The 17,020-nt window shown below is 39.2% G+C and overlaps 1 protein-coding gene across 1 annotated transcript; it reads left to right on the top strand.

Moving 5' to 3' along the window:
* Positions 1 to 2,161: 2,161 nt before the first annotated feature.
* Positions 2,162 to 16,125, top strand: nptx2a (neuronal pentraxin 2a). The gene is made up of 5 exons (XM_079455614.1): positions 2,162 to 3,080; positions 5,986 to 6,202; positions 6,925 to 7,169; positions 13,434 to 13,613; positions 14,119 to 16,125. Exons 1-5 carry the CDS (start codon positions 2,646 to 2,648, stop codon positions 14,344 to 14,346), a joined length of 1,305 nt encoding a protein of 434 aa, XP_079311740.1. The 5' UTR covers positions 2,162 to 2,645; the 3' UTR covers positions 14,347 to 16,125.
* The last annotated feature ends 895 nt before the right edge of the window (positions 16,126 to 17,020 follow it).

Here is a 17,020-nt window from a genome sequence, read left to right as displayed (position 1 = left end):
TCTTACCACTGAGCTACAGGAAAGCTACAGGAATTTCAGTTGAATATTGATGCATAATTCTTCCCTTATGTTTTGAATATGAAGTTATAGAATTAGAAAAAATACTTTGTTGGAAAAAAGCATGCTAGTACTGTTGAACACAATATTTTTACAAAGCATTACATCTTTTTTACACGTCACATATACAAAACTACGTAAAAACATATGCAAGATTTTACAGAATGCAGGTGTAACTTTGTCATCACTGCCGTCTCTGTGTCAATATATGAAGTAAAAGTTCTGGTAAAAACAGACTGTGAGGATACAGAGATTGACTTAAACAGTAGGGCTATGGAAGTACTTTTGTTTCATTTAAAGAAAGCAAGTATTAAAAGTTGTGACAGATATCAAAGATTTGCGATGCACTGCAATATCGTAAAGAGATGAAGCGGTCAAGAGAACTGCAGCATTCTTCACAACTTTAAAGAAAACAGCTGAAAACATACCTGTTCCACATTTATTTGACTAATGTCTAAAAAAGAAATAATCTTCTTGTTCATTCTTTCCCTTGCCTACTCCAGCTTTAATCCTCCTAGAAGCATGGCCTTGTAAATTAACGGTACTGTTAAGTATGTTTATATCACTTTGGATAAAAGCAACTGCCAAATGAATAAATGTTATTTAATGTAAATGTGATTACTGTCAATCTTAAATGACATAGATGGTTTGGGCAAAGCATCCGTTAGCTCCTCCCTTCAACTCTCAGTCAACTGCAGTTCCCTTTAAAAATGCAATGGCTGTTTTTATACATCTAATCAAATCGCAGAGAAAGATGAAAGCCACGTCATTGCTCCATACTGGTAATTTACTGGTAATTAACTGGTAATATTTGTTTACTGGTAAAATGGCAGTACTGATTAACCGCAAAGGTTTCACTCACATGATCCGTTAAAGGAAATTTGCTGGCAATATACCAGTAAAAAACAATAAATTCAGGTTTCATATAATTATGTTCATATATGAAAAAGCATAAGATTTTACAGCTACAGCAATTAAACATTTCAGTCCCTCATGCAAAGCTCTATGATTTCATAACACATGGGTGGCATAAATATTTCATTGTGATTATAATGTCAATTCTGTAAGTTTTGGAAGCCCTATTCGCCGTTCACTGACACTATATGGAAAAGGGCAGTGTAAACATGTGCTTCTCATGTTCCACAAAGTAGAAAATCATCCAGGTTTACAGCGACAAACTGTAGTATGTTTTCTTCTTTCAGATGAACTTTTTGCTTTAAAAACACTAATTTATAGCTATTGCAGTGGAAATTTTGCAGCTGGCAAATTCTGTTGTGTAGGTATCCATTTACCAGCCTCTGTCTATAATACAGTCATCACACAACCTAAAAGGAGAATGATCTTTGCTGAGGCTTACTGAAGCCAGCTTGCTCAGAAAAAAAGGAAATGAAAAGGGAGTGAGAAGGAGAGGACATGAGATGTGTTTTTCTGTAGGTGTGGAGGCACAAGAGTGTCAGCTTCCTGCTGTGTGTGTCCAAACGAACATGGAAACTGTCACCAAACCCGTGACCCAAGCCGCCCCACTCTGTATTACTGCCAGACAACAGACCATTAACTCTAACTCCGCCACCGGTGCCAGGCTGAAGACTGTGGTCACACATCAACAAGCTGTGACCTAAAACCCAGCTTAAAGTTTACTGCAAGCCTGGCTTGGATGTGAAGTCTAGTGCTTTGTCTATCGAGCTGCCAAAAAGACATGCAGTACCAGCAGACTTTTGAAAAGCATCCTTAGCCTGCCAATAAAACCCCATATTGTCAAGCAGTCATGTCTTTAAAATATATTTTATATACAGTGGCCCCAAAAGTACCTTTAGGAGACACCGTATCAATTGAAGTCTCTTATGTATGCTTTATTATTACACATACTATCATAGCATCCCAAGGTAAGTCAGTTTGATATATGCAGTTATTAGAGGGTTATTAACGCAGCATCTGTTTATCCATCACGACATTTACCGACGTCCAAAAACTAAAAAAACAAACACACAGTGTGATTTACAATCGTGACCGGCATCATGCGCGAGTAAGTGACGCAAGCAGAGATCAACTAAATGTGCGCGCGCACAGTCCCTATATGAAGCCGTTAACGCGCCGCTGTCCGTTCAGCACCACTGACTGACTGACTGACTGTGTGAAGAGAGTTGAAGCGCTCACACTCGGTCCTCGAAGCCAGAAACATTTGGATATTTAAACCAATTTCAGCTCATTTCTTTCTGTTTGGACTTCAACTTGTATCGCGGTGATGTTTTTGTGATACTGCCACGGAGTTGTTCGCGTTTGACACGCCTGTGAGAGGGGCTGCAACAGTTTTTGTCTATATTTAATAACATACCGCGTCACACTCTGCATTTGACGGCAAGAACTCTTTGGATTTACAGGCGAAATAAAACCTCTTCGTTTACTTGATTTTGACCGACCTTTACGTCGTTTTGGCAAATGGACCGTCGTTGTTTCTGATACAAATATATTCGCACGCGCTGTTCGACATCTCCCCGTCTAGATTCATTCGTACGACTTTGAGCGACTTTTAAGTCCATACTCACCGAAGTCAGGAAGTTTTATGCGTGTTTGAAACAGAAACGGCCGTTATGCTCGCTCTTCTCGTGCCGCTGCTGCTTCTACACGCGTCTTGGAGCGGGAAAGTGGATCGCGCGAGCGGCGCGAAAGGAAGCCGCTTCGTGTGCACGGCCGTGCCCGCCGGCACCGACATCAGCTGCCCGGTGGAAACCACGAACAGGGTCCAAAGCACCAGCCCGCAGGAGGAGGAGTTGCGGAGCACCATCATTCAGCTGCGAGAGACCATCCTCCAGCAAAGGGAGACTATCGTCAGTCAGCAGGGCACCATCAAAGAGCTCAACTCTAAACTCGCGCGCTGCGAGGCGGACGCCAGGTCGCGAGGCAGCGCGCGCCGGAAGGAGGTTGGTAAAAACACGATGGGCGATCTGCCACGAGACCCAGCGGAGACCGTCGAGCAACTGGGCAAGACCATGCAGAGCCTGAAAGACCGACTGGAGAACCTGGAGGTGAGAGTTTGGAGATACTTCATCATCTAATAGCGTTCCCCGGCTGGTGATGATGTATAAATAGGCTATGAAGTGAGCAAATGATCTGTGAGATTTGCTCTTGGCTGGTTATGAGTGAGTGATGCTTGAATGACCTGTCATGTGAGGGATGCTAACTTTTTGAATATAGCTACTACTTTAACTTTTATACGAAAACTAGCTACTTTTGTAACTAGTGGCTTATGCGTATTTTCTACACTAACAACAGTTTGGATTGTAAAACAATTGTAATTGTAATAGCCAATTTAATAGTTTAACCAATAAGTATTTTGTTGCAGAACTATGGTAATAAACTGCTAAAAAACTTCAATAATAAAACCATGCTTAATACCAGAGTTCATGTTGATGAGTGTAAAGATAATAATATTCTATAATAAATAGTAGTTATTCGTGGTCAAACACTATGGGTTTTCAGTGGCCAGAGACCCCCAAATGGTATGGGGTGCCGTTTGTAAAGCGGCTCCCTCTGAAAATAACAGCAACATTTTGTCACATTTAGCTTCAAACAATGTTTAAAAAACTGGTATGAATTTTTGAGGGTCACTTTTTAGCACATTTAGAACAATATTTGTCAACTTAGAGATATTTTAAATAGTTAAATCTAAACATTAAATGTTACACCTAAATGTTAAATCTAAATCTAAATGTTAAATTTAAATATAAATCTAAATATTAAATCTAAATGTTAAATCTAAATCTAAATCTAAATGTTAAATCTAAATATTAAATCTTAATCTAAATCTAAATGTTAAATCTAAATCTAAATCTAAATGTTAAATCTAAATGTTAAATCTAAATCTAAATCTAAATGTTAAATCTAAATGTTAAATCTAAATCTAAATCTAAATGTTAAATCTAAATATTAAATCTAAATCTAAATCTAAATGTTGAATCTAAATGTTTCGGGTGAAACTAAATATTTAGCTAATATGCAAATTCAAAATGCCGGTAACCGGAAATACCAAAATAAAAGCTCGAGGAGGTCAGTGTGTGTTTATAGTGTCAAATAATGAATAAAAAAAACATCTCATCCGGGGAAATGGACTCTTGGACATGGATTATCGTGATAATAACTACCTAAATAATAAGGCCAGCAAGAGCCTGTCCCCGCCCGCCCCTGACCAGGTCGCGCTGCGAAAATGTCCAACGAATCGGCGTTAGCCGAGAACATCGGCAGAGCCGTCCTGGCGGCTGTTGAAAAAGTTTGAATAGCCGCCAGGACGGCTCTGCCGATGTTCTCGGCTATCGCCGATTCGTTGGACATTTTCGCAGCGCGACCTGGTCAGGGACGGGCGGGGACAGGCTCTTGCTGGCCTTCATGCAAGCGAACATGACAGATCAGTCAAAGTGAGCCCCTCGTGGCTGGCTATAGTGGCTACAGGTCATAAGTCTCGCCCCCTTCATAAAAGTGACACTAAAAACTCAAAGTACTCTTTAAATACAGTTTCTCCAAACGTGTTTATTATTTAGGTAGTTATTATCACGATAATCCATGTCCAAGAGTCCATTTCCCCGGATGAGATGTTTTTTTTATTCATTATTTGACACTATAAACACACACTGACCTCCTCGAGCTTTTATTTTGGTATTTCCGGTTACCGGCATTTTGAATTTGCATATTAGCTAAATATTTAGTTTCACCCGAAACATTTAGATTCAACATTTAGATTTAGATTTAGATTTAATATTTAGATTTAACATTTAGATTTAGATTTAGATTTAACATTTAGATTTAACATTTAGATTTAGATTTAGATTTAACATTTAGATTTAACATTTAGATTTAGATTTAGATTTAACATTTAGATTTAGATTAAGATTTAATATTTAGATTTAACATTTAGATTTAGATTTAGATTTAACATTTAGATTTAATATTTAGATTTATATTTAAATTTAACATTTAGATTTAGATTTAACATTTAGGTGTAACATTTAATGTTTAGATTTAACTATTTAAAATATCTCTAAGTTGACAAATATTGTTCTAAATGTGCTAAAAAGTGACCCTCAAAAATTCATACCAGTTTTTTAAACATTGTTTGAAGCTAAATGTGACAAAATGTTGCTGTTATTTTCAGAGGGAGCCGCTTTACAAACGCCACCCCATAAAATGGTTCCTCATGGTAAATCCAGAATTCAAAATACAGTATGGGTATCAATGGTGAATAATATAGCAACATTTACATTGAACTAAACAGTAAAAGCAAATGAGATGTTAGCATAATTGCTGAAATTGACACATACTTATTTCCACAATATTTGCTCAAAATGAATTGAAAAAAGGCTGCTTTGGAAAAGCTACACAAGCAAATCACCTCTTTTTGGGGGTTAATTCAAGATCGGCATAGTTTATATAGTATACACACAAAGTGTTCTTTGTGAAGAAAAAGGTTCTTCAGATTATAAAAGGGTAAGAAAGAGATGGTTCTGCAAATATCCTTTGATTGACTGGATCTTTGTGGAACCAAAAATGTTTCTTCAAAGACATCACTATGAAAAACCTTTTAAGCACCTTTTAAGTGTGTAACCACAAAACGTGATTGGTTTTCTTCTGTATAATGAAAGACAGAACTACACCTGTAAATAATATCCAATTATAATTAATATAATTATTAACGTTTCCAATAATCCCGCATACTGTGCACAGATCCACTTAACTTGTCGGCTGCAACCACCAAAGCCTACTCCCCTAAAGCATTCAGAATTAATTCAACATTGACATTTCTGTCACAACTCCCGAACCCCCTGCGCTTCCATTGCTCATCCCTGCAATGGGGATCCCTGCTCTGATGTATTAACTGTAACAGCTTGAGTCATTACCAGGTTGAAGCAGATTAAAGTTTTACCACCTTTTGTCACGCAGCAGCAGCTGCGTCCCAACACATCCGGAGGACCACTTCCCAACGATCTGAAAGACCTGCTGAGACGTCGCCTGGGTGACCTGGAGAGCCAACTGTTGACCAGAGTGGCCGAACTAGAGGAAGAAAAGAGCCAGCTGTACAACGAGACGGCCGCTCACCGGCAACGTACAGACAACACCCTCAATTCACTGCTGGAGAGGATCACAGAGCTGGAGAAAAGTACGGATGATTTATTTAATCAGTCCTTTAAGTCTTGTCCTCGTGTTTCTTAGTCATGTCAAATAAGACCGAATTGACCACATTCTTACTGATGAATTATTGGACTAGTTCTTCAAAGCCATGTCAAATGAGATAGAATTTATTACTTTTGCTTACTGATGTAGGACCTCACCAGTTTGCAAGCATTCGTTTTTCACCTGTTGGTCTCCAGTGTCAACACAGTTCAACTGTTTTTTTATCTTAAAAAATATGTAAGATTTAACAAGCACTGCAGGATTTGTTGGCTGTGGCGACTTTAGCTGATGAGAAAATTGCTGCATGCGAATAAACTGGCTATTTACAGTCGTTTGTTTGCCTTCCATCCTCCCTTCGGCCTTTTTGGATGTGGGATTTAAACAGTCCCCATCTGTCAGCATTGGATGGACACGCTCATCCTGCTCTATTCAGAATTTAGGGCAGCTCGAGCAGAAAATAAGCCACGTTCGCAAAGATCAGCGAACGATTAACACCAATGTGTCGCCAACAGCCACATCATCATTTCACCTTACAGAGCCCGGCACATCGTTTCATATTAGAACATGAACAGCTTGTGTGTGTCTCTCATTTCATTAATTGGACCTGAAAGCTTTACTCAAATTAAATTAGATGAAATTAAATTAACGTCAGCACTGTGTCTTGCTGGCCTTCAAACTCAAGCTTCTCTCTCTTGCATCTTTTCAAAGGCAACAGCGCATTTAAATCACCAGAGGACTTCAAGGTGTCTCTACCCTTGCGCACCAACTATCTGTATGGCCGCATAAAGAAGAGTCTGCCAGAGATGTACGCCTTCACCGTGTGTATGTGGCTCAAGTCCAGCGCCACTCCTGGAATCGGAACTCCCTTTTCTTATGGTGTCCCGGGACAGGCCAATGAGATCGTGCTGATAGAGTGGGGAAACAACCCCATCGAGCTGCTTGTCAATGATAAGGTACGTCATTAATGAACTGTGGATCCAAAGCAACCTTGTTTACTGGGAAAGAGATCAAACTGATTTGTAAAATACAGCCTTACTGTTTCACAACAAAATGCTTAACTACTTGTTTGTGGAATCTGTTTGGTCATGCCATCTAATAGGGCTGCAGGCGATATGGGGTTTGTCAGCGAAGTACAGTTAAATGCTGCTGCACACAAACTCCAATTATGCTCCGCAGAAGAAGTACCATAACACACATATAACCCTAGATATAAAAAGTAGATGCTGCATTAGCATCTGTTTCTATGGGCCGCTATACAGTACATAGGTCGTCCGCCATCTTAAAATGGTGCAAGCCGGTCCATTAACACTCAAGAGCAAGCTGACGGTGTATGATTCTGAAAACGTATTTATTGCTGTGTAAACTCAAACATTATGTCTGCTACACTAACACATGACATCAACGAAAGGTTATCCCATTTTCGCATTTCATTATCCCGTTATCGGTATGTGCTGAGGCATTTTAGTAAACTGTGAGTGACGTTAGTGGACCGTTCCATGATGGCGGACACGTCCACATGCCTGGAAGCTTGAATGCAGCATCTAGTTATATGTAGTATATCTTTGCGTATAACTAGAAAATGCCATCCTCCTGTCTTAATGCCATCTTTCTCTCGCGGTTCTTCAAGCCTTCTCAGGTATTTTCAGGATGATTTACCGACTTGGTCCAAGCATCTCTATTAACTCTCATATCAAATCAATATGACAGTCACTTTTAGTAAATTATGCCATGTTTAGAAATAAGGGCCCTATCGTACACCCGGCAAAGTGTTTTAGTTAGTTTCAGCCCGACACAGATCTCATTTTCCCATCCTGTGCCGCATTGTTTAAATAGCAAATGCATTTGCGCACCCAGGCGTGTTGGTCTAAAAAAGAAGTGTGCTCAGGCACATTGTTTGCGCGTTGCTATTTTAAGAAATACTGAAAAAATATTTCTTTATGTCATGATTCCGCTATCATGTCATGTTTATTCTTGGTCTTGCAGCGGAGTCATGGCATAGCCTTAGGTTTTGTGTGAGAAAGACATGGCTTTGTTTTGATTCTGACTTGCCATGTGCTTTCTCGTGTCTCGTCAGTGTTCCCGCCCTTTTGTCTCGTTAACCTTCCCTGAGTGTTTCAGTACCCGCACCTGACCCTTGTTTATTATCCTTTGTCTGTCTCCCTTTAAAGCATCCTCGTGTTCATTGTCCTGTGCTCGTTCATTGTATTTTGTACCTTGTACGTTAATGCTGTTGTCCTTGAAAGCCTGGTTAAGTCTTGCATCGTGTCTAGTTCTTGTTACCTCGTGTTTTTGGTGAGTTAGTTTAGTCTTGTCCTTAGTGTTTATGTTCCTAGGTTAGTTAGTCCGTGTCCTGTTTGTAACTATTTTTTTATCCTGTCTTGTTTTACCCCCTCGTGGGTTTTTGTTTCTGTTTTATCATATAATAAATTATTGTTAACCCCGTCATCCCCATGTCTGCCTGCACTTGGGTTCTTCCACCACGTCCACCCTCCACAGTTCATGACACTTTAGTTATTTTAGAGTGCTTTAGGAATATGCGCCCAGGCAGGTGCACAGTGCTCGAACATTCTGCTTATTACACACAAAGGGATGCGCAGAAGCACACAATAATGCCAAATATTTCTAAAAATGAATTACAATGTAAAATATTATTATTGTGGACATAAAGATAAGAATCCGGCTTGTCCTGTAGATGGTCTGCTTGCGCGCTTTAACCTCTTGCACAAGCGGACGCGTTTCCTTTCTTTGAAGTGTCTGTTTTGCCGTGTAAATAGCGAATCGGTCATGACACGAGCTAATTTTTTGGCTCTAAAAGGGAATGAGAGATGACACTCTGATTGGTTTATTGCACTTTACGCCCAAAAAAACACCCATTACTTATTAAGAGAATTGAGACAACCCGTTTAGACCATGCGCCCAGGTGCACCGACCGTTTTCCCGCCGTTAAACTAGCAAAAGTGCATTTTGACACCCGCTGAGCGCACCTGCGCCGTGAGCTTTTAATCATGTGCTTAGAAATAGGGCCCATTGTCTGAGGTAAGAATTTATGGGACCTAGGGGACTCTATTCAATCACACATCATGCCACAATAGGAGTTCCAAGCCATATTTTGGCTTGATTTTAGTAATTAAACTAACAGAGTAGGCTTTATTGTTGAAATTATATGTTGTTTATGGGAAATATTTCCAAGTAGGATGTGTAAAAAGAATTACAGAATTCCTAGTTGTCTGGAATAGTTTGTTGCACACAAAGCATGTGCATAAATGTGTACTATCTCTTGTAGACCTAATAAGCAACACGGCAAGATGTCATGAGGACATAAACAGAAGCAAAATATTCTGTTTCCAATGCGTCTTTACACACTGACAGCTTCTCTCAGATGTTCTCCCAGTGCTGTTTGCCTACGCTTACATCATTACTGTGGCGACTGATATTGATGTATACCCACCGAATAAACGGATAAGATTTCAACACTTGCAGTAATTGAAAACCAAGTCGAATATGTGTTTTTACGATGAACACAGCATTAGAGATTTGAGGGTGGGCTCTTTCGACCTGGGCCAGTAATTACATCCTAGCAACCACCCAAAACACCTTAGCAACCATAAGCATTAGCATAACGCTTTGGGAACTGTGCTACTGCAACATTTTTTACGAATACATTTTTCAAATTTTTATGCGTCGTGCATGTACAGTATACAGTACGTATGAAATACAACATTAAGATAAAAAAATGTAAAGCATTGACAGACTGTCTTTCTTCAACTTTTTTACCAACAGTCCTTAAATTCAACTGTAGGAACACTCAAAATGATACTCTGATTAACACTGCTAAGAATGGATACACCTTCAATAAAACAGAATATTGGATATTTACTGTTTTTGCACTCGGAGACCTCAGTGATATCCAAGTTTATCATGAAAGCAAGCACACATTAATGAATTAAATATGTCTTAATCATTCTAAATATATGAAAATGAAACTAAGCCACTTTTCTTTGGGGAAAATTTGTTTCCAATATCTCAGTAAATGAGGTTAGCATGTCTCAGTAAGCGATGCACGCTGTAGCTCTGGATCTTTGCAGAAGAGATCACGCGGTATCACCATCTCTTGCTCTTGTCAAGTGTTACCTGAGGGAGATGAAGAATAGGAGTGAATGAATGAACTCCGCTGGCCTGATATTCCCCTGATACCTCACTCAGGATGTGTCAGTTTGGCATCTCGCTTATTAAGAGAGGCATCCTGCCCTGCAGCACAGCATGCATTATACAGGTAGGGTGTGTGTGTGTGCGTCAGACAGGAAAGAACAAGTGATAGAGATGCTGCCATGCTGAACCTGATTACCTGTCGAGTGTGTCGTCAGTGCTTTTTTCCCACTCCAGTGAATACAGCACACCTGTGCGCATTTGTTTTTACTTCTGTATTTTTATACTTTGTGCATACTGCCTCAGTTAAAGGCGCAGTTTGTGTAATCTGCAGCAAAAGTGCACACATTCTATATGTTCAAATGCTCAGATATGTTTCTAAACAACAACGCTGTTGCATTATGACCAAGGGGCAATCTTCTGGTCTCTTTCGTAAAACCAACACTGAAGTGACTAAAACTGCAATTCATCGACTTTCTGCTAATGGCTGGCTCCAAAAAAAGAGCAGAATCTCATTGAGCCCCATGTTACAATGGCCAACTTACATGTTTGCAGCTTGGAACAAAAATAATTTTGGTCTATATAGGTCATTTTGCCCTTCATGACAACTGTGAGGGGATACTCCCCCCATTAGATTATATTAAGCCTAAAAATTCTGCACATTAGGTGCGTGGCCACTTGAGTGACAAGTGGTTTCAGCAACCAGGTGTCTCAGCTCCGACCGCGTCTTGCCTCTGCCCATTCTCGATTATCCGGGAGTCAGCTTCTCTGTCTAGTAAAAATTTAATTGTTGACTGCACAAAACAAGATAGTTGCTTGATAGACGCTACAAACTAATACTTTCACATTTGTCCACGAGACTAAGTTGAATCATGTGAGGCACCTATCACACGGATATGACGCCATTGACAGGCAACTGTCAATCAAAATAAAAAAATTCTCAAGATTTACAAATAGTTGGAAACATTTCAATACTTAATATATATTAAATACAAAATATATAACACTGGCCAAGTGTTTTTTGGATATTTTACGGCACAAAAGTTACAAACTGTATCTTGTCTCGACGGTAAACAGCTATCAAACTCAAATGTTCACCCAAGACAAGACAAGTCTGCCTTTGGGATTAAACATTAATTATTTTAAAGTACATAGAACATGAAATTCAACTTTAAATAGACAGTAGTTCATGTTTCCATGATTCATTGAGACACTTGCCTAACTTTTCTGACTGATACATGAAGATTACTGCTCAAACCCTGGGGTTTTTAAATGTTTCATACTTGAGGGTATGAACAACCCCCCAGCAAAATGTTACATTTCGCCCCATCAGCTTGTGTCATTAATATATGTTTTAGCTACAGAACCTATGGGCCAGCATGCCAAAGGAAAAATGTTATTGCCAAGTTATATTTCAGTTCAGCGTAGTCTCAGGTGTTTCTTCTAATATTGATTTGGAATTGTTCAAATAGAGACAAATCAGACAATTGATCCTTCGCAAAACCTCGACCCCCTTTGTTCCTGTTACTATGTCCGACAAGCTTTCGGTATCAGCCATGTGCTCCCAGTGTAAATGTGTGCACTCCCTGGGAAAATAAAGAATTTCTGGAAAAATGACTGGATGATTACAGATAGAAAGGTGTGCAATATGCATTCAAGGGATACCTTCAGGATTTGAGATAACTGTAACAAAAATGATACCTATATTTGGTCCACACCAGCAGACGAAAATGTTATGATAATTCTAAACTCACACAGTGCACAAGGCTACTCCTGTCACACAAATAGATGTGTAGCTAACCTAAATGTGGTGTATTAGGTTTTTATATTTACTCCAAAATTTGTAATAATGACAATTTTAGAGAGAGAGTAATTTCGGGCAGAGTTGTGGTTGGTTGGGAACCTTCTTCGCGAAAACCGAAGTAAACTTTTCAATATTAGTTCAGTACAGAAAAGAATAACAGTCCAGCAGTGTCTTCATCTTTATTTGTGTTAAATGCAACAAACACAGAACAGCTGTTGAAAACGTCTTTCCTTTAAAATGTCCCTGCAACTGCACAGGGACGCAAAGCATATCTGTCAGCTTGCTCATACTTGTAATATGTAACTAATGTTTCAATAAGTATTATGTTCCACCTTAAAACACCACAACCCAAACACTTCAGTCTGATATTCATACGTTAATGATTGCAACAGTGTCTCGTATCTGTATTGGTATAGTTGTGATATCTCCTTCATTTAGAATGATTTTTTTAAAATGGCATTCAGTCACGGGGCACATTATATTGGCACTATGATTGGTCAGATCACCAATCTGAAGGGTCAATTGTCAGTTACTTTATTCATCCCAATGGGACATTTGCAGGGGTTAAAGCAGATGAAGAGTATCGAGGTGTAAAACGAATGTAGATTGTAAAATTTGATAATAAATGTTTGAGTTTATTTTGAGATTTTCCATAATATTGACTTTTGATTGTAGACTTGACAAATCTGAGCTCAGTTTGACACATTGTTGACAATCTCTTCTGAAACACTAATGGGGACACTCTTTTTTCTCAGCAGAAATATCACAGGAGACTTAGCATATGTTTCTATTTGCTCTCCATTTCATTTAATTGATAATTAAGATATTAAAGAGATGTCATCTGTGAGATCTTTGAAGAAACCACTCAGAACTCCATTGAAGGGCTTTAGCAACTGCACATCAATACACCAAACACACTTTAAGCACCTGCAAAACAATGTCCAGCATCCCCTTAAAACACCCCATCCTCATGATGTCAACTTCAGCATAAGCACTTCAAGTTCACCACCCTTTACATTTCCTTCAGGAAATCTAGTTATAGGTCTGATGTTTGATGGATTCCTCCAGTGAGTACATGAGACGCTTCAGGATCGCGTCTTCAGGGAAATTATGACGGAAACTGGCATGGTTCTGCACTGAATAACTCATATGCAAGCGAGAGTCAAAAATGTATTTCGAATGATATATGTCAAATCCAAAGCTTAAGCACACAACACTTGTGTTTCCACACGAATAAAGGTCAATGATTCTGACTTCTCTGCTGCAGGTAGCTCAGCTGCCTCTCTCAGTGAGTGACGGCCGATGGCATCACATCTGCATCACCTGGACAACCAGAGATGGCTTCTGGGAGGCGTATCAGGATGGAGAGCGACTAGGGACCGGAGAGAACTTGGCCCCTTGGCACCCAATTAAGCCTGGAGGAGTCATTATACTGGGCCAAGAACAGGTCAGTGCACGAAAGAGAGAGAGGCCTCTCTCGAGGAAGATGATAATAATAAGTCTTCACACGCGATGATAGGAAGACGTCACCTCTCAGCATCTCAGTATGCAGGCGCTGAGAGCTCAGGGACCTGATAATTCCTCGGGGATATTACATAAGATGCACATGAGAGTTGATGAGAGGTCAGATAATACTCTGATAATAGAGTGTATTTATAAAGACTAATAGTGCATGAAAATCTGTAACCCCAATGCTTTTTAGCCATATTCACAAACGGCGCATCAATAGGTTCTGGTGCACACAGAGACTATTTTATAGTCATTACAGAGACATTAGGTAATGATGTTATTATAACAAAAATCATTCTATTCTGTTTAAGATAAGCTTTAACCTGAACATTAAAAATGACCCGCAAGGCAGTTTTGTAGTATTTGGTTGTTTATCAATCCAAGTTGGGGAGAAGTTGAGAGCCAAACGTGGTGTTTATTGATGTGTTGTTGTTTCTCATCAGGACACCGTAGGTGGGAGATTCGATGCCACACAGGCTTTCGTAGGAGAGTTAAGCCACTTTAACATGTGGGACAGAGTTCTGCGTCCAATAGACATCTCTGCTATGGCCAACTGCTCCGCCTATATGCCTGGCAATGTGGTGCCATGGGTCGATGCCAACGTGGAGGTATTTGGCGGTGCCACAAAAGCAGCTCTGGAGATTTGTGAAGATCGTCTGTTTGATTCCTAAAGACACATCTATAGATCTGAAAACAAGGATAATGGTTAAAGAGGTAACCCACGTCCCAATATCACTCTGGGAACCTTACAGAAAGACAAAAGCAATGAAAAGAACCACTGTGGACACAACAGATTATTTCATCCTTTATTCCGCTTCATATTTGTTGAGATTGTTGAGGCACAATAAATAAAATGATTGTGATTATTAAAAATGTCAGTCAGCACAAACAAGGTCATAATGTAGTATTTGCAACTCTGTGTGAAACGCTCTAGTTGTTAGTAGATATGCTTTTTTCTGTGTCGCGTCCTTCAAAAACACCTCTCTACACACACGTGGCTATTTATACGCTCTAAAGTAGAGATGGATTTTTTTAACTCTAACATTGAGTTTTTGTCATGTCGTGTATGGGTTATGGGTCCTTGTAACCACTGCTTTTCCGCATTTTAAGCACTACATCCTGATCTTATGAAACACATGAATGTGCCAGTCTGTGACATTCACAGAGACATTTGGACCGAATGTGTTTGTCTGTGTTCGATCAAAGATTATTTCACATTTTTTAAGTCTACTTTAATACTGCTATAAGCATCTACTGTCTCTAGCAGATTCGCCATCCAGAATGTTAAACGCAAAGGTGTCAAGCACTGGCTTACAGCTCCCAGAAGCCCTCAGGAGCTGGAGAGACGATGGGACAGAAGGATCTAGCTGAAGGGATTCACCTTATGAAGCTTGATGGAAACCATGTTTGATTTTATTCGGAGTACGAAGTGTAGGCACACATTAACAGTGAGAACTCAATGAGTTGTACTTTTGTAAATAACGTCTTCACACGTTTTTTGTAAACCTTTTAGACCCTTGCACAAAGCACTAGGAAAATGAGCGAGACTATTTTTTTAAGGAGATGAGAAAGAAATATTGATAGGCACTAATGATGTCGACGGCTCTTGCTCTCATTGAGAGAATGATGACAGGATGTTTGATTTATGTGATCTCTGAGACTGATGCTGCTTGTGGGGGAATCTGACAGGAACACGCCAGGGTCATATTTGATCCCACAATCAAATGGAAGAAATAGAAAACTGTAATTTGCAAAACAAACACTGAAGGCTTTTTTAGCTAAATGTTTTAGCATTACTCCCCTTAGCCATTGTCATTAATACCATAATTCAAAATAAATCCCATTCTCTATTCTAATGTGACAAATGATCAATTATTTCAGTTATAAAGTATTTACTGTACAAATCAAAGCAGCAGTATTTATGTTATTTTTTGTATTCAATCTAAGTTGATTTAAATGAGTAATCATTTTATTACAATAATGACTATAATCTAAAATGTGGGGGATGAAATGTGACCCGCAGATGTTACAGTGAGATTTCTCCATTTACTTTGCTGATTTCTTTTGTGGTTGATCTATTTATATGTCTTGTTGACATTGTAGGTTTGTGTTTATTTAGAGCAGTGCAATATTTGGGACACTTTATGTAAACGTGGACCTTTCTGCGTTTTCACGTCTAAATGCTCCAGTGGGCTTGTCGCTGTCGCTGTGTCTTGCTGTGTTACATGGATGTTTTTATTTCAATGTTCAGCTTGTGCACAGAGGCCAGATGAAAGTCTGTGAAATGCAGCATTCTCTTGCTGAAGATGCTAATAATGCATTAGTGTGTTGAACCATGTTTTTACACGAGGGCTACGAAAAGAGCACTGCTTCACTGAAATGATAGAAAAACTGTGTTTATTCTGCTTTTCTGAATGTACTGCTATTTTGTGTCATAAAAGTAAGTAGAGAAAAAAATGCTTTGTAAATCCAGTTTTAGTATGTTGCCTTCAAGTCATGTCGGACTGATCATATTTGGTTTCTCCTGGGGGAAAGAGGCTTGCAATGTCACGTGTCTTCTCTACAAAGATCTCTCAGCAAAGCCACACGCTGTTCTCAGATCTCAAGATACCTGTGCGGCGCTTTAGATTTACTTTATTTATTTATTAATTTATGTCTGGTACAAGTTTACTACAGGATTGCAATTTATTATGTGTAACTGAAGACGATAGTGACAACGTTGTTGTTATTATAATAAAATAATAATATAATATATATATATATATATATTAACCTTTTATTTTATGCTTAAATACACCTTTACATATTGTTTTAGAATTTGTTTTTCTGCTACTTTTCAGGAAACAGAAACACGTAGCAGAAGAACTTGAAGGGTAACCGGGTAACCAATCTTTTAACATTTTTGGAAAATATGAAGATTCCACAGCAATAATTCACTATATACAGTAGGATTGGTTACAATGGTGAGGTGTTATTTCAAACTCTGTAAAAACGTTGAATTTTCATGTATGATGTGGTAATGAAAGGCAGACAGTGTTTCTGTATCTGGTCTTTATGAAAAGGGCATGTTTCACGGTGGTGAAGGGTAAATTTAAATGCCACTGTTTCAGCTGCGGCCTCAGACAAAGATCCGTCTATAGCGAACACATGCTTCTGTGTAGCTACAGTCAGAGAGGGTGTCGGACACAATGGTGACCTCTTCAAGCCGCATTGAGTCTCCACTTAACAATCCTATTCCAGGAAAAACTACTCGCAAACCCCCCTTCAGCCGAACAACTCATTAAATTATAAAACCTGAATGTCACGTCTGTTCTTTTCACACCAATCCCTCTGAATCACACGCTA

This window comes from Barbatula barbatula (assembly GCF_947034865.1).
Source record: "Barbatula barbatula genome assembly, chromosome: 5".
NCBI lineage: Eukaryota > Metazoa > Chordata > Actinopteri > Cypriniformes > Nemacheilidae > Barbatula > Barbatula barbatula.
The sequence above is the reverse complement of the archived record's forward strand: the minus strand, read 5'-3'. Positions and strand labels throughout refer to the sequence as shown.